The 21,696-nt window shown below is 38.5% G+C and overlaps 1 protein-coding gene across 9 annotated transcripts in view; it reads right to left on the bottom strand.

Annotated features, from left to right (window-relative positions):
- The window catches only part of STAU2 (staufen double-stranded RNA binding protein 2), a 308,045-nt gene that overhangs the window by 118,977 nt on the left and 167,372 nt on the right, over positions 1-21,696 (bottom strand). For all 9 annotated transcript variants that reach the window (XM_029222764.1, XM_029222761.1, XM_029222758.1 and 6 more), the window contains one exon: positions 13,068-13,375. In XM_029222764.1, coding sequence (XP_029078597.1) covers positions 13,068-13,375 — 308 coding nt within the window. The remainder of the gene's footprint in view (positions 1-13,067; positions 13,376-21,696) is intronic.

Genomic DNA, 21,696 nt, shown 5'->3' with positions numbered 1-21,696 from the left:
CATACCTACCCTAAAAGAATGGCTAAAGTAAGTTTTTGAAACAGAAGGGAAATGCTAAAAGCAGGAATCTTGGAACTCCATTGGGAAGAAAGAAAGAACACAGAAAGGGGTAAAAATGTTGGCAAACACAATAGACTTTCTTTTCCTGAATTTTCCAGGTTATGTTTGATATTTGAAGCTAAAATTACAACACTGTCTGATGTAGTTCTTATATATGTAGAGGAAATATTTAAGACAATTATAAACTGAGCAAATAAGGCACTGAGAAGGGCACATCACTTCTGTGATATTCTTACCAAAATGCACGACCTCAATCAAATAATGAGAAAATATCAGAAAAACCCAAATTCAAGAACAGTCTACAAAATAAGTAGCCAATATTATTCAAAATTGTCAGAATCATGAAAGACTAAAGAACTGTTATGGATTGGAAGAGACTTAAGAAGCATCACAACTAAATGCAGTGTGGGATCTTGGACTGGATCCTGGACCAGAAAAATGGCATTAGTAGGAAAACTGACAAAATCTGAATAAGAGCTGTAGATTGGTTAATAGTATTATGTCATCATTAATTCCCTAGTACTGACAAATTTATTTTATGGTTATATAATTGTTAACATCAAACTCTGTAGTATTTTTCTGCTTTTCTCTAAGTCTAAAATTATTTTTTAGAGGCCATTTACAGTAGAAGAGAAAACCTTTAGTGCTTCAGAATAAAGGAGACTTGAAAGAAGCCAAGAGGCTATTAGAGGAGATAATAAACAAATTTTTCTATGCATATCAGAATTTTATACTAAAAGGATCTTCAAACACAAGAGAAGGGAATCAGTGGAGACTGAATTATCTCCTAATTAGAAAAATTAAGTCACTGAGCAATGTGGTACTTTCTATCTCTGATATGGGAAGTAAAAAGGTTGCAGAAAAAAAATTTCCAAGCATAAAAGCCTAGAAAATTATAATATCCAAAGCATCATGAAAAAGAGAAGTTAAAGGCTCCTCTTTAAGTTAGAGTTTTAGGGAGAAAAAATGTGTAATATAGGCCTATGCCTGGGAAGCCTACCAATGGGGACCAAGAAACTTGAACCGAGAAATATCAATAAATGCTACTGATCTGCAAAAGGTAAGAGGAAATAAGTTGCTGCTTAAACTGCAAATCCAAACTGGTAGCAAACACCACCTATGAGATTATTTTTTAGCTATTTCTATTTTAACCCTAAGAAAGCACTGCTATTACCAACTCAATGCCCCCCACACCCCACATTCACTTTATTATAGAAAGTTTCCACTGAAACTCTTCTAACAGGGAGCAGTAACCACCTAAAAGCCAATTCTGTTAGGTTCTTCTTTGACAGAGAAGTTATGGAAAACTAAGAGAGGCTACTACTATCCCAGAAGCCAAAAGAAGAGAAAGTTCAGTATGAGACAAAGTTTGGAGTCCGAGTCCATCCAGGTTAAGGGCCTCAGAAAACAAAACTCAAAGTATGCAGAGGAATGTAACAGAACCCAGCCTCTATAATGTACCATTAACAACAGTCAAGATGCAATCCAAAATTACTTGATCTAGAATAAATAGGAAAACCTGACACACAATTAAGTGAAAAGGCAATTAATTAATTAAGACTGAATCCAATATATCTGATGTTGAAATGAATATAAAAGGTGTTTAAAGAACCTATTATAACTATTTTCAAGGCTGTAAAGGAAAATATGTTTAAAATAAATGAATGAATAGGTAATATCAGCAGAGAAACAGAAACTAAAAAGAACCATATGGAAAGTCTAGAAATGAAAATACAATACCCAAAGTAAGAAAAAAAAAAATCACTGGATGAAAGAGATATAGAACTTATAGATACACAGAAATAATACAATCTGAAATTCAAAAAAAATTTTAATGAATAAAGCCTCAGGATTCTCTGAGACAGTATAAAAAATGCATGTAAATGGAGGGAGAGGAGAGAGAAAAGGTAGCAAAAAATTTATTTGAAGAAAATATGGCCAAAAATTTCCCAAATTTGCTGAAAGCAATAAATATACCAATTTAAGAAAGCAATAAATATGCAGTGAGTTCAACAGTGGCCCCCAAAAGATATGTTCAAGTCCTGATTTCTAGTACCTTTAAATGTGACCTTATTTGAAATAGGATATTTGCAGATATAATTAAGTTGGGATCATCCTGGATTTAGAGTGGGCCCTAAATCCAATGACAAGTATCCTTGTAGCTTTCCCATATTTTGAATTATTTGCTTAGGACAGATGTCAAGATGGCCAGTTAGTAATTAAGTGATTAATTAATTAATGGGTATATTCAGTGGTATTTAAGAACAACTGGTTGTGTTCCAGTTTCTGGTAATGGAAGTATAAATTCACCAGACAAAGCCTCTTGCAGATAACAATACACGATGTCGACAAAATAAAATTATCTGAAGACAGTGGAATGTGATCAAAAGCAGGAAGATATCAGGGCAGAGTTTTCCCTTAAAAGACCAAAACTATATGGAGTAAGAATTGTGAGTTTATGGCTTTTTCTTGCCTGAGGGCATTCCTCGCTTCCTGGAGTTCTATTGGTAGAAAACTGCAGTCTTACCAGCTGGAGAGAGCAGTGGAAAGAGCTTAGGGGTGGCAGATGAGCTGGTCATCGAGGGAAGAAATTCTAGAAATGAGGTGGCAGTAGACGTGGTGAAACACTAAATCTGAATATAAACTCTACACAAACCCCTGCTAACTACAAAACTTTACATGTACAGGAAAGACACTAGAAGACCTGACGTAGAAATAGGCAGGAACCAGTGAGAAGTCCGTTAAGATCTAAAAGTCTGACACTTTTTTGTTTGAGTGCAGTCCCTCAAGTGCACTCAGCTCAAAAGACAGAAAGCTAAAGCTTTACTGGCCTGAAGTATCGGAGGACATGGGCTGGCAGATCAGCTGAAAATTGGGGGTTGGGAGGGGGAATGCTAGAAGCTAGGAAATGCAAAGGGTGAGCTCCAAAATCTGAGCCTAAATGTGCCCAAATAATTAGGTAGGCACAGAAAGACTGCAAGAGGAAAGGCTGCAGCTGGAAGCTGAAGAAACTAAGTGGAAATAGCAGCTGAGGGATATCACCACGGTGGAGGCAAAGCTTGAAGTTTTAGTCCAGGCAACTTAACTGAGTACTAGACCAAAAACAAAAAGAAAAACAATAATCTACAAAAGAAAAGACGATCCAGAGTTGCTATAACATATGATAATATGTCCACAATGTCCATTTTTCAAACAAAAATTACAGACATGCAGAGAAATCGAAATGAAGCATATTCATAAATAAGGTGGTCAAGAGGAAACTGACTCCTAATGGGCCCAGATGTTGGGTTTAGATGACAAAGACTTCAAAGAAGCTATTATAAAGATGTTCAAATAATTTTTAAAAATGTGTTCTCAATGACTATACAGATATGGAATCACAACAAAGAAACAGGAAAAAAAAAAAAAGAAGAACCAAATAGAAACATTAGATTAAAAAAATACAATAACTGAAGTGAAAAATTTATTACATGGGCTCAACAGCAAATTGGAGAGGACAGAGAAAGTAGTCAGTAAATCTGAAAATAGATCAACGGAAGTTACACAATCCAAAGATGGAGAAAAATAAACAGAGTCTCGAATACCTGAAGGACAACATCAAGAGGACCAACATATACGTAATTAGAGTCCCAAAAGGAGAGGAAAGAGAAAAGGGCAAAAAAATCTTTCGAAAAAACTAGCCAAAATCTTTTCAAAACTAGTGAGAAACATTATCTTAATCTAAAAAGCGAAATGAATCCCAAGCAGGATTAAAAATAATCCTAGACATAGTACAGCCAAACTGGTGAAACCAAAGATGAACAGAATATCTTAATAGCAGCTAGAGTGAAACAACACATTACACATATGGTGCAGAAACAACTGGTTATCCTATGGGAAAAACAGGCTTCAAGTCTCACCCATACCATACCCCCAAAATTAAATAGATATCAGCATTAAACATAAAAGCACAAACTACAAAATGTCTAGAAAAAAAATCAGAGAAAATCTTTGCAACCTTGGGGTAGTCAAAAATTCCTTAGATAGGACCAAAAAGGCACAGTTTATGGGAAAAAAATGTAAACTTGAACTTCATCAAAATTGAAAACTTCTTTTCCACTTTTCAAAAGATGCCATTAAGATAATGAAAAGACAAGTCACAGGCACAGGCAGGGAGATAATATCTGCAACAGAAAGGGCTTGTATCCAGAATGTATAAAGAACTCTGATGACGCAATAATTTTAAAAAATCGCAACCAGAAACTGGGAAAAAGATGTGGAAATTTCACAAAGATATATAATTGGCCAACAAGCACAAGAAAAGAAGTGCATATTATTGGTCATCAGGGAAATACAAATTAAAATACCAGTGAGATACCACCGTACCCTTCACAGAATAAGACTGATCATATCAATGTATGGAACCCTCATACAGCGCTGGTAGGAATGTAATATGATACAACACACTGAAAAAGAATCTGATAGTTTCTTGTAAGCATACTTACCATGTGACCCAGGAATTTCACTCTGAGGTATTTTTCCAAGAGAACTGGAAACATGTCTGCACAAAATCTTGTACATGAATGTTCACAAAACAGCTTTACTCATAATAGCCCCAAACTGGAAACAACTCAAATGTCCATCAACAGATAAACTGATATATAATTTGTGGTGTACATCATACAATGGACTAGTACTTAGCAATACAAAGGAACAAACTACTGATATACACAACATGGACAATCTCAGAAACATTACAGCCAGTGAAAGAGGCCAGAAACAAAACTGTTCAGGCTGGATGATTCAATTTTTATGAAATTTTAGGCACAACTAATCTTTGTGACAAAAAAGATATCCTGGTTGCCCAGAGCCACAGAGAGGTGAGGAAAACAGGCTACAAAGAGGCACCGGGGAATATTTTACAGTAATAGAAATACTCCCATCTTGATTGTGGTTGTAGTTACATGGTGGTATACATTTTTCAAAACTCCTCAAACTGTATAACTAAAATGGGTGTGCTTTATTGTATGTAAATTATACCTCAATAAGGTTGATCAAAACATTTCAAAAGCATAGTTATCTGATACAACACTTAGAGATACTAAGTCATTGCTCATACTTCTCACAAATAATCATAATTAATCTCCCAATTACTTTCCAAGTAATTGTTACCTTAGGAGACTAACCATTTGAATTTATCACATGTTCAGATGTGACTGTCTGTCCTTCCACTTCCCCCTTTCTCCTGGCCACACTCCACATCCCACCCCCAACAATCCCATCCTAATGTCAGCTTCATGAGGGCAGAACCCTTGACTGTCATTTATGCTATATCCTCAGTGCAAAAAGTGCACCTGGCCCATGGCAGGTGCTCAATATACTTTGGTTGATGTAATGAATGAATGAATCCCTCACATTGTTGGTATTCATCAGGAATCTCTTCCTAGGCCTTTACCCACTTTCCCTGGTCAATCTTTACTACTTTTTTTTTTTTTTTTTTTTTTTTTTGCGATACGCGGGCCTCTCACTGCTGTGGCCTCTCCCGTTGCGGAGCACAGGCTCCGGAAGCGCAGGCTCAGCAGCCATGGCTCACGGGCCCAGCCGCTCCGCGGCATGTGGGATCTTCCCGGACCGGGGCACGAACCCGTGTCCCCTGCATCGGCAGGCGGACTCTCAACCACTGCGCCACCAGGGAAGCCCTTTACTGCTTTTATGGCTTCAATTGCATCTGTACATCGATCACTCCCCAATCTCTGTGTCCTATGCTCTCTTGCTGATCACCAGACCCACTGATGAATGCCTACTGGACAACTGCCTTTGAAAGTCCCACAGGAAACTCAAATTCGCCATGTTTAAAATGGAACTCATTAACCTCCTGTAAGTTTATTCATCACGTTCATACTAAAAATAAAACCTTTCCTAAAACATTCGTATTACCTTCCTACTTTACTTCATTCTCAAATTCTTGAAATGAATGGTCAATTCATCCTCAAAGAGTCTCTAATTACTCTACAATGCCACCTAAATGTAGCTTCCATCCTGACCAGGACAGTGAAAGCATCCTCACAGAAGTTAGCAGCCAAGATCATTGAATTCTCTCAACTGTACCGTGGATGCCTGTACCTCAGCCCCACTCCTCTACGACCATTAGCTTTGCTTCATTCAGTCTTTGCTATTTCTCTACTGGATTCATGCAAAGTCACTCTAATTGGTCTTTCTGCTACCAATCATTTTGTCTAGTTCCTCCTCCACATGCTTACAGAATTATCTTTCTAAAATACAAAACCAATGTCACTACCCTTTAAAAAAGAAGTTGGTGGTCTCTGGCTAACAGCTAAATTCAAATTCTCAGCAGCACACGTCTTTTCAGCCTACTTGCCAACCACTTCCACTTTGAACTCTTAAGCGTTTTCTAAAACATCATGCCCTTTTGTCTTGAGGAGTCAGCTGTTTCTGCCTGCAATTTCTTTTCTTCTTATTCACCTTAAAAGTCTATGTACTTCTTAAAGCTCATTCAAATGTCCCTCAGCTATGAATTCTTCTTAATTCCTTCAGTCAGAGCTCTTCATTCCCATCCATGATTCTTGACATGGCTAATCATACCTCAAGCGATGACACTTACTATGCGGGGCAGGCATTACCTACGTTATTTCCTGCAGCATGCTACAAATATTTAATTTTTTTTAAATTAAATTTTTGTGTAATGTTCAAACACTGATCCCTGGAGACCAGACTCAATTGTGATAGCGGCCACTCTTCTGTATATTGGTTTTATTTTCCTGTCTGTCTGTCTCCAACTTGACCATAACTCTTCCTGTACCCACTGTCTGGTATGCTACCTGGCACGTGTAGGTATGTATTAAGTATCGGCCCAGAGTGAATAAACAAACGTTCCAGTTCCTGTTGTTCAGCTAAATCAATTCCAGTATTCAATGAGATGATATTGTATACCCAGATTAACTTCATATCCATCCAGTTCTTCTCATACATACTGAAATGACTGAAAACTATTCTTAATGCACTATTTTTCTCTTAATAAGAGTTTCTGAAGCTGTGAACTGTGTATCCTTTTCCAGCTGTACTCCTTGTTTTCTCAAATGTTCCACTACAGGATTTGATTCTGAACTTTTCTTATACTTAAAAAAATGACAATACTACAGATAAAAAACATTTTAAAAGTTTTTCAAATATCTCTTATCTCTCACAGTTATATCTGCTTTTTGATGTGACCGTGTCAAGACGCCAGAACTTTCCTGAACCTAAAATCTATAAGGGTTTAAAATTAACTAATAAGTCTCTATGTGGAAATGAGTAAACTGCATTACTAATAGGATGCTTTACTTCTGTAGTCCCTCAAATGTGTATTTACATCATAAAGTTGTATCTTTGAATAAAAACTGAAGTTCCTTCCAGCTCAAAAGAGAATTCTTAAATAACTCAGACTCAGTTGTGTACCTAGTGGAGGGCATAAATAAATTTATTAATGAAAGCTATGACTAAACCAAAACGATATCCAGAAGACCATGGACTACCATGAACACTAGTCCTACCTTCAGGGATCAGCCTTCAAACACTATACAATAGCTGGATTTAAAATCAAATGAAGATTTGTAAGCAAGAAGCAAAAATGTACCAGGCACTTCTGCTGTGTCATAAAATAAGGTAGGTAATGCCTCCTTCACTATCTGATACATAACGAGGCAGTCAATAAACGTTAGTTTCGTTTCCCTGTTTACTCATATATCTCCTAATGCCCCTGGTATGTCAGAGTAGTTTTTTTCCGTGTGCAGAAGTCTTTTACACTCAGTATTCCACATACCGTTCTCTTTCTCAAGAGTTGTCCTGGGTGAGAAGAGAACAATATATCTGAAATTTTAGATGCTGTCATTCACGAAAAAAATATCTCAGCCATAGCTGAATGCTGGAGAGAGGGAAATAGGTAATTTCAACATGACTTAGAATGAACATAGGTATATAGATACCAGCCTGACATGCACTGACATGTACCTGATGGGTACTACAATTAATCTTACGTTACTAAGTAAAAAATCACATCATTGCCAACCTTTTCTAGCAAAAGGAAATGAAATTCACCTTAAGATGAAAAATAATTTCCTTTTCTTCAAATTGATTGAAGAAATAACTGATTATTGGTTTTCAAATAATTCCAAATAGAATTCTCATGCTGACTTGAAATCTCTTCCGGTACAAACAGAAAAGGCTACAGCTATTTCTACTTGGGGATGACACATAATGGCAACTATTTTTTTCTGCACCTCAGTGGCTCATTTCAAAGTCACTGTGCCAGGACAGCTCTTTTGTGTTTGTATATTACTCTTTCTTTGAAATATGTGTCTTACTATGTATGTGCTGGCATATCAAGGCTCAAAATGAGTACCTTTGTCTTTCTGGTTACATTCTGCAGTGATTTAGGGTGGAGTCAGTTAGTCCTGAATAGTTTATGCAGTAATAGTAGACTGTTTACTTGAAGCCTGATTGATTCTTATTTGTGTTACTGTTACTCATCACAGTATGTTTTTATATGGATCAGGATTTCTTTCTTCAAATGTAATATTTTTCTCTAAAGAGTTGGAAATTTCAGCAAAGTAAGGTGACCTATAATTCTACTGGTTTTTATGAAGTATGGTTATGTGATATGTAGTCTGCATACCCTTAAGGGCTTGGCCAAGTATATCAAGGCCTAAAGAAACCAGACAGTAAGTCAGTTTGCATGAATGTAGGCTGCCCATTTGAAGAACAAACCTGAGTTTTAGGGTCCCTACAGGAAAACCAAGCCTTCAGGAGAATTCTTCCAATTTCTCCAAGGTCTTTGAAAAGCAGCAGAGGCTAAATCCAAGAGGGCTTTTTAAGAAGTGACTATAAATCAGAGCAGAATCTCTTGACCCCATGCTAAGCCCATATATGTTTTGCTCCTTGTACTCTTGAGTAATTTCTCATCACTTTATACATTTGTGTAACAGTGTAGATGAAAATTTGGGCTCAGAAGTGACACGGTGAGTTATGTTTCAAGGACAAGTTAGAAACGGGGGAAAAACATATTCCTAAGTGGAAGAGTATATGTATATGCATGATTTCTTTCTCCATATTTTCCTATTAGGAATCTACAAAAGTTTACTGAAGCTGGTCTTCAAAAAAAAATGGATCCCTTACTCTTTAAAAAAACAAGCTGCAAATAGCTACTCTGATTATAAATATATGGATTACAAAAAGTGAGGTATAGGGAAATAAGAAAAAAGAGAAAGGAAAAAGGTTGATTCTCAAATTGGCCAAGCCCCACTCCCCATGTCCCAGCTCAGTGTAATCTGTACTAAGGTCGTATTGTTAAAATATGCTATGTGTCATACATGTCAAAAATAAATATTTAAAAGAAGCTCATAACCATAAAAGAAGTCTGCTATAATCATACTAAACTTCAAAAAAGGAGATATATTATTATAGTTGAAATGTATTATGTTTGAATTGCATTTGAAAAGAAAGTTTTTAATTAAATAGATATTTCTAAGCCTTCTACTGACATTCTCATCTTGCTAAAAATGGCACCAGCATCATAAACTCACAATAATGAACAGCCCCCCTATAAAACACTCCTTGATTTTTATAAAATAAACTAATTATGGTTTAACTAAGACACCAACTAAGTGCTTCTTTACATTCTTTATGTGAGAAAAACAAATCTAGTTTATCAAATTTTACTCTCAAGGTTTTAAAAACAACACTGTTCAGTGGATGATAGTCACAAGGAAGGGTACAGACTAAAAGATTAAAATTAAATCCATCTATCAAGGAGAATTTACTAAAATAATTCATTTTAATTTCCAATCTAATCATGTTCTAATGACTCATTTAAACAATGAAACGGCTTATAGTTAATTATTCAGAGAGATTTTTAATATAATGTATGGAAAAGCATATTAAAGATGGAAAAACTTAGAATAATGTAAATTATAACACAACAAAACAGTCTTCTGCTTCAGCTCAAAAGCAGAGCATTTCAAAAATGTCTCCATAACAATCTTCTTTAAAAAGCTGAATGATTTTGAAATATTTTGGCATTGTAATTAAAGGGTATCAAGGTACGCACCAAGGAACCCTGAACACTACGGTATAACTACATTTCAAATGAATTTTTATGAAATGCATAGAAGTTATAGAAGCATACTAACTGGGCTGAACAAAGTCTGAGGTTCACAGAACTACTGATATAAAACTTTTTTCTGCTAAAAAATAATAAATCAATAAGAACATTCAGGTTTTAAAAGAAGATAATAAAAATGTACTCAATAAAAATTCAAAAAATAAATATTCACTTATGATAGAGATCCAAAGGCTTGCATCTAAAATGTGATTAAAAACTTTAGGTGAGCCCAAGAAAGGATACAAGAATTACTGAGAATGTGCAAGTGTTCAGTCATATTCTGACCTATGAAGTCAGCTTTATTAATAATAACTTTAATTGCATAATAAATTATTCTGTAGATTTAAGCAAAAGGATGTGAGTTTAATACCTACATTCTGGTGAGCAAATAAGCTTTTTGTAACTTATAAATTTCAATTAAGGAAAAAAACTTAAAAGTTAAAACAACGTCGTTTTCAGTACACTAATATATTTTTTTACTTTGTAATACAATATAGCTGTCACATACAATGGCTCTGGTAGGCTTAAATCAAATGTCAGTGGGCACAGAGGGCCAGAGGAGGGTTTATATACAATATTCAATAAGCAATAATATCTATTCAGTGTACAGTAACAAAATTTTAAAAGTACTAACCTAGAAACACAGAAAAAGAATTTATTGTTTTTAAATTCCAGAAACGAAAATAACATAACAGCATGTCATCCATAACAAGCTGGCCCTATAATTTCTAAACTACAGTCCAATTAAAACATTTAAGAAACAGAAACAACCTACATGTTTTTCTACCAGGTAAATGTACCTGAGAAAGTTACCTATAAAGAAAGAGGCTTTAAAACTCTTAACCACAAAGACTCTTCTACCGTGACATTATGAGGACATGCCGGGCACCTGACAGGGAAGGGAAGCCATTTCCCACAGTCTGTTCACCACACACCGCAGGCTGCAGCCCGTCAGCAAAACAAAATTCCATCGCAACACCGAGCTCATTTGACCAAAGCAGCACAGTAACGTTTTAAAACCATGTTTATCTTCATTAGTATGTAAAAATCACCATACACAAATTTGGAAATGTTTAACGTGTCCATAAGTAAGAGTGTATTATCTCAGCATAAGCTTTAAAAAAAAAAAGGTCTGAGTACTCAGCCCAAATATAGGAGAAACAGATTCTACATTTTGACTAAAGTAAAGGTATTTTAAAATTATAGTTGTTGTCATTGCTAAGAATTAACAAATAAATACAAATTTAAGTAGTTCTTCTGGCAGCAAAATTACATCTATCAGAGGAACATCTCCAACCAAAAAATCAATTCAGAGCTTGAGTGCAATTTGTGCTTTGTTTCTATAAAAATGCAAATGCAGTGTTACTTTCACACATTTCTAAATGACTAGACTTGTAAATAAACAGTGAATTCCTTTTCATCACAGTTTATTTCTAGTGCACCTTATGCAGATTATAGATAGAACTAAAAATTGCTTAGTTTTTCTTTTCCAGTACTTTAACTGTGTGAATCAAGGTCCTTTTATTTTAAACAGTGATTTATTGTTATTCTTAAGGTAAACAACGAAAACAAGTTCTAAATTTTAATTTTTAAGTTAAGTGTTTAAAATTTCAGATGACAGAGCCCAAAACTGGTAACAGCTTTTCAGATTTCATATTAATAGTCTAAGTAAAAACACTCAACGACTACCTGGCAATAGATGTGAAAGAATCAGGTTTCTGTGATGAGAAACAAAAAAAAGACATGCAAAATACCCCCTTGGTAGAACACATGATCTTCTCTCTTATATCTAAATTTATAAAATTTTTATAAATACATGATCATTCTACACAATACAGATCTTCTAGAAGATTTCTAAAGGAAATTACAGTTTTTGGTCTTAAGGAGTAAGACTAAGATGGAAAGGGGGGTGAATATAATGAAATCTGAGGGAGCAGTCCACTCTTTCTACACACAAGCACGCTGCTGTTCACCCAGTCAAGTGAGCGATTACAGCTCAGTACAGGATGTTCAAGGCAACTAAGAAGTCAGAACACAGGTATTTCCTCTTCCTAGAGTTAACAATTCTTTAAAAAGTTCTACTCATAAAGGATTGTTGGGTTTTTTTTCAAAAGGGAACACTGACTAAACGGGGGGTGGGGGGGAAGGTTTCCAGCCCCAAATTCATATACACAACAAGTGGACTATAAGCTAGATTTAGACTGCCCGGTGAAACAGACTTGTTGGTACCGTCTAAGGTAGGCGCTACCCTAGATGGTTCAAAACACGATCTAGTAAAACGATACATGTTTTTATGCCTCAGACAACTAGAAAGCATTACTGTTCTAATACCATGTTTAACTAACTCCTAAGATAATAGACTTCTAGGATGTGGTACCTTAGTGGTATACCTGAATCACTACTAGCCATAGAATGTCAAATTCAAAACTGCTATGAAAGTAAAATCATCATTAGAAAAAACCCTACTGTAAAATGAGGGAGGACTTAGTGCTAAATACTAATACCAAATGTATGAAGGCAGAATTTTTGTTTGGGGAGGAGAGTGAGGGAATAGATGCACCCAAGCAGAACACAGAACAGAGAATGAAAAATGTTTTAAAAAAAACAAATCAAAAACAAAAACAGAAGAAGAAGGAATATGGAGGAGAGCCAGGCGGCAAAAGAATTACTGGAGAGAATGAAAAATCTTTAAAATGAGGCATGTGCACATGACTCGTTTTTCTGTCCTCTGTGTTCCTAATAATTTACAATGTAAGTGGCATAGAAGTCACGCTAGCAGGCAAGAATGAGCTTTCTGATGGACAGAGATGAAGGGTTTGGGGCTAATGGATTGTTTTGTTTTCTTGTTTTTGTTTTTGCTTTTAATTCATACCTGAAAGCCTTGAATCCTTGCTAAATATTCCAGCTGTTTTGAAGGTTGTACTGGAGAACAAGGGGGAGGAGGAGAACTTCCTTTTAAACCTATGGCTTCAGCTGTAGGAGATGTTCCATTCATAAGGAGTTCCCTGGCAATTGTAGCTGAACTACTCGAGGTGGGAGATATACTGAAGAAAGAGCTTGAGGGTTGGTTCATATCTTTGGGTGACAAATAGCCTAGAGCTGTGCCAGAGATTACTTTGTGGCGGCTGGCTTCCATCTCTTGATAAACATCAGGAGACAAATGAAGAATTCCTTTTGGAGCTACAAGTAAAATAAAGGAACACTGTTATTACACGTAAAATAAGTGGAACAGAAACATGTTATAGCATTATTAACTCAAGGATTTCACTTGACACAGTGACTGAGCAGTGAGAAACGCTGTAAGCAAGCACCTTCCCCACGCTTGCAGAGGCAACGGCAGTCTCCTATTTGGAGGTGAATAACGCATGTTTCAATATTCCTAAAATCATTAGTATAAACAAGCCACCGAAGTGACTTCAGGGGAAAGTGTACGTGGTAGGGAAGCTGTGAAGGAACACGGGTAACTGATGTGTGGAAGTGCAACATGGGATAAGATCAGGAATGTGCAGGGTCTTCACCCTGCAACTTAATATTTTATGATCTCATAAAAGAGATCCCTAACATGGATTTTGCTGCAAAATCCCTAACATATGCAGCAATTGAGACACAGTGGGTAAAAATGAAGACTGGGTCAGTCCAAACCATCTGAGGAACAAACTCCTATATCTGACGGCCTACTGGTGCTCTCCTATGTCCCACCGTCAACTCCATCTCATGAACATGTCAAAAAGCGACAGAGCATCTTCTCCCCCAAACTGCCTCCTATCTGGCTTACCTCATCATGATACCACCATCCACCTGCTCAGCTGCCCAACCTAGACTCCTGGCAGCCATCTCTGAGTCACCCACAAACAAGTAACTGCCGTGTGCAGTCTAGAATGTGCCCCGTCATCACCAAGTGCATTAGTTCAAGCCAGGCCACACACAGGTTCTAATATCAAGAGGAGTGAGCCTGGGGCTGTGTCATCAGTTGGCAGGGTTGTAAACATATAAAAACAGCACTTTCCTTTGACTACCATTTGTCTCAGAGAGGTTTCAAACCACATTTCACACTGCTTGTTCTAATATCTTTGGGTCAGATTTTAACGACTCTCAAATCATGATATTACCTTTTAAAATTACTGATAAATCACCACTTTTGGAGGATGTGCTCTGAGAGACACAACTTAATTCCCTTGGTCCTGCCTCCCCCTCTCCGACCACTAACCTCCTGATACAAGCCCTCAGTGTTTCTGGCCAGGGTTACTTTAACAACCACTAGAAGTTTCACCGCTGCTAGTCTCCCCAGTGTCCATTTCCCAAAATGTGTTCTATAACATAGTCCCCCAATATAAGGGTTCCATGATAAATAAATTGGGGAAATAATGAAAATTATATCACACACAAACATCCTTTTGGAGGATTAAAAATGCACATGCGCACAGTAAAGGCTGAGAAGTCCAGAAGAACAGAAATCTATTCAACCTGGTTTAACCCAGGATTTCCCAAATTTATTTTATATCCAGGCTTTTCACATAATATTAATAATATCTAACACTCGGGGAAATGCTAAGACCAGCCACCCTCTTACTTTAAAGTCTTCACTGGCTCCCTCACTTACACGATAAAATCTAAACTTCTTAGGATGACACATGAAGCCCTCAGTGACCTGGCCCCTCCTCACCTCTCCATCCTACTAAAATACTCATGCGGAACCCATGCTCCCATCACGCAAATGTATTCACACTTCTTCCAATACTCTGGCTTGTTTGATCCCATCATATCTTTATTTCTACTGTACACACACACACACACACACACACACACACCAGTTAAGCTCCGACTACTAGGTTCCAGGCACTGTGCTAACCAATACTGTCCTGACCTCAAGTCACCCTCAGTCTCTCAGGAGAGGAAAATGAAAGGGATAAATAACATAGGGTGGTAAGTGCCTCTGGAGAGGTGGGTTAGGGAGCGGTAGGAGCTCAGCAAAGGCTTCCTGGAGGTGGTCCTGACGGCACATTTCAATGGATGAGGAGAATTGGGCCAGGGAGGAAGAGGGCTGAAGGCAGATGGCAGCATGAGCAAACGTGGGCACTAGCAGAGTAAGCCCAGGAAAGCAAGAAGGGGGAGGTGCGGGGGCTTCCCTGGTGGCGCAGTGGTTGAGAGTCTGCCTGCCAATGCAGGGGACACGGGTTCGAGCCCTGCTCTGGGAAGATCCCACATGCCGGGGAGCAACTAGGCCCGTGAGCCACAACTACTGAGCCTGCGCGTCTGGAGCCTGTGCTCCACAAGAAGAGAGGCCGCAACAGTGAGAGGCCCGCGCACCGCGATGAAGAGTGGCCCCCGCTTGCCACAACTGGAGAAAGCCCTCACGCAGAAATGAGGACCCAACACAGCCAAAGATAAATAAATAAATAAATTTTTAAAAAAAGAAGGGGGAGGTGCGAACTGCAACGGGGGAAGGAGGAGGCAGGAAGGGGCGAAGCTCCAGAAGACTTCATCCTGACGGCATTAAACATAAAGGAGTTGCTTTTAAAAATAAATGGGACTTCCCCGGCGGTCCAGTTGCTTAGGGCTCGGTGCTTCCACCGCAGGGGCTTGGCTTCGAACCCTGGTCTGGGAACTAAGATCCCGCACGTCGCACGGCGCAGCCAAAAAAATAAGTGATTTATATAGCTTAAAATAACATATCAATCCCATTTTATGGATTTACTTTATGCCTTTGTGTTTGTTAGCTTTATATCCAGGAAAAATTTCAACAAAAAAATTTAAAAAGAAAACATATGCGTTGGAAAAAATACAGATGAATCTCACTAGCCAGAGGAAACTACTTTTACATTTGGCTTTAAAAATATACTTTTAGTCTTGTTTCCTATATACCTTTTTGTTAACTTGAAAAAATAAGTTAAAACATAAAAATACCACATGAGGGCTTCCCTGGTGGTGCAGTGGTTGGGAGTGCGCCTGCCGATGCAGGGGACGTGGGTTCGTGACCCGGTCCGGGAAGATCCCACATGCCACGGAGCAGCTTGGGCCCGTGGGCCATGGCCGCTCAGCCTGCGCGTCCGGAGCCCGTGCTCCGCAGCGGGAGAGGCCACAGTGGTGAGAGTCCCGTGTACCGCAAAAAGAAAAAAACAACAACAAAAAACCACATGATCCTTTTGTTGTTTACAAAACAATATACTTTCATTAATAATTTTAAGGCTTTAATTTTCATTACATGAATTGTTTCCTTAAACAATTCCGCATTGTTGGACATCTAATTTATCTCCTTTTCATGCAATTAAAACAATATAGTGAAACATATTTTTGCAATTACATCCTTATTCACATGAAGATTGATTTCCTTCACTTAGAAGCAGAATTGCTAGTTCGAAGAATATGCATTTTAGTTTTTCTGACACTAACAAACTGCTCCAAGTTGGTACAACTCCAACAGCAGTGCCAATTTCACGCTTCCATACTAATATATGCAAGTTTCTCTTTCCTACTTTGGTACTGGACATTATTATTAAAAAAATCCTTGCCACTGTTCTCTGTTAGTGCCGTTAAGTGGCAAAGATTTTTTTAATAATATCTAATACCAAAATAGGAAAGAAAGGTACTTTTAGCCCCACCACCTGACATCTGGGGAGGTGAGAGGAGCTGGAGATTTGAGTTCAATCATCAATGGTCAGCATTTTAATCAGTCATGCCTACATAATGGAACCACCACAAAACCCCTAAATGAGGAGGTCTGGGAACCTTCTGAGTTTTGAACACATCCACATGCCGGGAGGATCGGGCTCCCCAACTCCATGGGGACAGAAGCTTCTGTGCTCTAGAGCTTTTCGAACCTCATCCTGTGTACCTCTTCATCTGGCTTTTTGTTTTAAATTCCTTTATAATAAACCAGTGATAGTATCTTCCCAAGTTCTGTGAGCTATTCTAGCAAATTATCGAAGTTGAGAAAGGAGTTGTGGGAACCCCCTGAATTTATAGCCAGTTGGTTAGGAGTACCGGTGGCAACATGGGACTTGTGACCGGCCGAAGTGGGGCATCTTGTGTGGCGGAGCCCTTAATCTGCGGAGTCTGTGCTAATTCCGGGGAATGTCAGAACTGAACTGTAGGACACCCTGTTAGTGCCTGGAAAATTGGAGAATGGGTTGGTATGGGGAAAAAAATGCCTATACATTTGGTATCAGAAGTGTAGCAAAAACAGTCATATGTCAACACTGATCAAGCTGTACACATGTGTGCAGTTTATTATACTTCAATTTTATCTCAACAAAGTAAAAATATTTGCCAATTTGATTAAGTGCTATGTCATATTATTAATTTTTTTATATTTTCACTAGCTGCACAAACACCATATGTAATTCTTAAAGAATAACTCAATGTATGACTCTAAATTCTATACTCAATTTAAGAAATCAGGAAACTAACAGCATTATCTCAGTACTGCTATTATACAGAAGTAATGGGCTTGCCAACAGCAATATTATAAAGCAACGAAAATGCTCTCCCAACACTCAAGAGAGGCATTACATCACAGTATAAGAACTCATGCAGAGTACAGGCTCCCTTATTCTACAGTAAAGCCTGAATCGACTTTTCTTCATGCATAAAGAAGATTCCTTTCTGCAGAGCTCAAGTGATGTAACAGCCATTGAAAGACTGTAAAGGCACTTGTGGATTTATGCAGTCAACTACCGAATGATTTTCAACATGAATATTAGTAACAGTGTTTGGATCAGTCACAATTCATTTAGGTTCTTCCTGTTGTAAATTTAAGTCACTTTTCAGTAGGGTAAAGACCGAAAAGCAGATTCAAAAAGTTCAGATATACATGTTTAAGGACTTTCAACTGTCTCCTGAAAAACGATATCCATTTATTCTTCTATTAGCAATGGGTGACTAAAACCTGATTTCCTACACGTCTGTCAAAACAGGTTTTAGTTATTCTAAATAATTACTGCCACTCTACAACATTCATTGTTATATTAATTTACATTTATTTGATTACTGCACAGATAAACTTTCTCTCATGTGACCACCTCATAGGCCCAAGCCTTTTTTCCTGTTGGCTTTGACCTCGGTTTTGCTCATGGCCTTGGAAGGCATTCCCTTGCTCAGGCTTGTTATATCTGTTATATTTACCCTCTATCTGCAGATGTCCTGAACCCGTTCTCCCATCATCTATCGTCCGTCCCTGATTTTGCCTTTAATACTCCCATCTTACTTTATTTTATTTTTTTTTTTGCGGTACGCGGGCCTCTCACTGTTGTGGCCTCTCCTGTTGCGGAGCACAGGCCCCGTACGCGCAGGCTCAGCGGCCATGGCTCACGGGCCCAGCTGCTCCGCGGCACGTGGGATCCTCCCAGACTGGGGCACGAACCCGCGTCCCCTGCATCCGCAGGCGGACTCCCAACCACCGCGCCACCAGAGAAGCCCCAGTACTCCCATCTCAATACTGTCGATCTGAAACCACTGTACGTGGCTACACCGCAGATACAACACTGGCACTATTCTAGCTCTTTACACGCATTATCTCATTTAAACCCCACAACAACCATATGAAATGGATTTTTATTTCTCTATATTATAGATGAAAAAACTGAAGCACAGAGAAGTCACAAAACACAGCCAAAGTCGTATGCATAATGATTAGCAATGCTAGACTTTAACTCCAGGTAGTCTGTCACTAGAGCTTGGATACTTAAACATTACATTAAACGGCCCCCTGAAAGAACAAGAAGAGCACAAAATGCAATGTCCAGCCAGTTCCAAACACCTAGGTTTAATCCAGGAAGTAAACTCCAAGACTGAGGTTTACCCAGATTGGTTCCACGGTTGACCAATGTCATCATGGTTGTTCTTAGATGTTCCAGAGATTGCCTCACCAAAATCTCCCTAGATTATACAATGTTCACACAGGATTTTAAAAGCCCCAACTTGCCAGGGACTGCGACATCTTACAAATAAGGAATGCCAGGCCATGGTGCCCTTTTTACTTGTTTTCCCCATTAGGTTTACGTTTCTCTCAAATAGGTGTGTAAACCCTCCAGCACGCAAAGCCTCCTGCAGCATTTTCCTGGAGCTCCAGTTCTTACTGGAAGAGCTGAAGAGGACATTTTGAATCGAGATCTCTTAAAAGGTCTTATCATATGTATAGATAAACAAACTTAGCAGAACCTGGCCTTTTGACGTTCACTAACATCATAACTCTTCCAGAGGCTGAAGAACAGTGGTATCAGGGGTATCAGAACAACAGGGCAAGTCAACGGAGCAAGAAAGATAATGTCACTTCACTGGTACAAGTGGTTAATATTAGTCTATAAAGAGGGATTTCTCTGCAAGTCTGTGGAATGAACACATAGCTATTGCTTAATAAAATGAACTTGTCACTTTTTTTTTATTTTTGTGGTACGCGGGCCTCTCACTGTTGTGGCCTCTCCCGTTGCGGAGCACAGGCTCCGGACGCGCAGGCTCAGCGGCCATGGCTCACGGGCCCAGCCGCTCCGCGGCATGTGGGATCTTCCCAGACCAGGGCACGAACCCGTGTCCCCTGCATCGGCAGGCGGACTCTCAACCACTGCGCCACCAGGGACGCCCTGAACTTGTCACTTTTTATACCAAAGCTCTGAGAGAGAAATCTTACTGCTTGTTTCCATAAATTACCTTGAATTCTTGCCACAATACTGTTGGACTCCATGTTCTGTTTATAAATATTCAAATACCCAAGAGTACTCAGGTCTACTCTGTCACAGTGAGTTTTTCATAACAAAAAGTTATAATTCACACAGAGGTAAAATACTTTCGTAAATGAAAGAAAGAGCAGAAACGGTGGTGGGTTCTTCGGACTGAGATTTAACACGTGTGGGTAGACTCTGCTCCTATGTAGACACCATCAAGGATGACTCACCACATTTTAAGAAGAAAGTCAATTATTTGTATGTGTTTTGAAAGCTGATGCCTCAGAATTTTGTTCCTTCTCCGATCAGACGTTTTGTTTAGTACTACCTCAGAAGACAGAGTCCTGCTTCCTGACTGGCATCAATTATCTTAAAACACACCCCAGGTTTTGAGGGTGTGTGCCTGCCAATTTAGAACTGGCCATCTCAAAAGTTACTTGGTTGCTACTGGCAAAATAGATTCTTAATGAGTTTTATTTCAATCTTCTCTAGTCCAAAGTTTCAAGTGGCAGTCAGGTATAAATACATTATGTGACTGGTTTTCCTGTTGTAAAAGTAAAGTCCACCTCTCCTAGCATTTGCTACTCACTGAATTTCCCTTGTGTGTCCTGATGGTGGCAAAATCTCATCATTCTAATCTGTTTAAAAAACCTTAAGTTTAAAGTTTCAAAAAATTATAATTGAAAAATTCCTAAAACCTGGAAAATAAACTGCTGGTTCAAAACAGGAAATCTGAGAAAAGAATGAGCAAAAACAGCAAGATTTATCAGTTTGACAGTGATTTTAAAAAGACATTTATATGAAAACTGACAAAATCCAGGTAAGGTCTGTAGTCTAGTTCATTGTATCATACCTGTGTCAATTTCCTCATTTCGATAATGTACTGTAATTACATAAGATGTCACCACTGGGAGAAGCTGAGTGATGGGTACACACAACCTCTCTGTACCATTTTTACAACTTTAAAAAGTTTTAAAAACCCAACTACATGAAAGCATTGTTATGCTTCTCTGGGCATCTCCCAGAACAGAGGTCCTAGAACAAAGCAGTGCTGAGACCTCAAGGTAGAGAGGACCTTGAGGGCTCCAGCTTTGACCACTGATGTGCCTAATGTGCAGCCCTGGCTCCCCAGGCTCTGGCTGCTTGACCTCTCGTTCCGTGAGAGTAAGAGAGAACCCGATGGGGGTGTGGGCCCCATGGCTGGGATTCTGGGTCTTTGCCAGAGAAGCTTGAGGTCATTTATTAGGTGAGAGTACATGCGACCCAAGAAAGAACCTACTGGACCACCATGGCCATCCTCATGGAGTAGAGGGTTAGACAATCCATCCTCTGCATGATCTTTAAGCTGCTAGGCTGTTTGGAACTTAGAAATCCCTCCTTCCCATGGCCCTGCTGTTGAGATGAATGAAACGTGGATGTTTTGGTGGGACCCCACTTCTCTCTTCCCACACAGCTCGTTATCGAGCTGGTCTTCCAGTGGAGGGCCTTGGGTCCCTAGTTCTGCCTGATTCTTAAGCAACTATTTAAATGGAGACAAATATTAATAATGCAAAATTTGAGGGAAACTTCTGAAAATTAAACCAAGAAAGGAAATGCTGGATAAAAGCAATACAATGAAAAAGTAAAACGAACAGGTAAATAATTTGTTAGAAGTTCCTTTTTTAAGGTCAGTTTCAGAATCACCTTGGAAGGTGAAGTCTCACCTAGCGAAAATCTGGTCACATCTTATGGTATAGATGAGACTAAACCTATCTGGATTAAAAGAAACAGCTACATTTAAAAAAAAGAGTCATTATTGAATGAATGAACAAAATGATGTACTTTAATGTACTCAAAAAGCATAAC

Source organism: Monodon monoceros, unplaced genomic scaffold (assembly GCF_005190385.1).
Source record: "Monodon monoceros isolate NGI ecotype Baffin Bay Population unplaced genomic scaffold, NGI_Narwhal_1 Super_Scaffold_14, whole genome shotgun sequence".
In the NCBI taxonomy this organism is placed as follows: domain Eukaryota; kingdom Metazoa; phylum Chordata; class Mammalia; order Artiodactyla; family Monodontidae; genus Monodon; species Monodon monoceros.
Note: the sequence above shows the minus strand (reverse complement) of the source record. Positions and strands in the feature narration are given on the sequence as shown.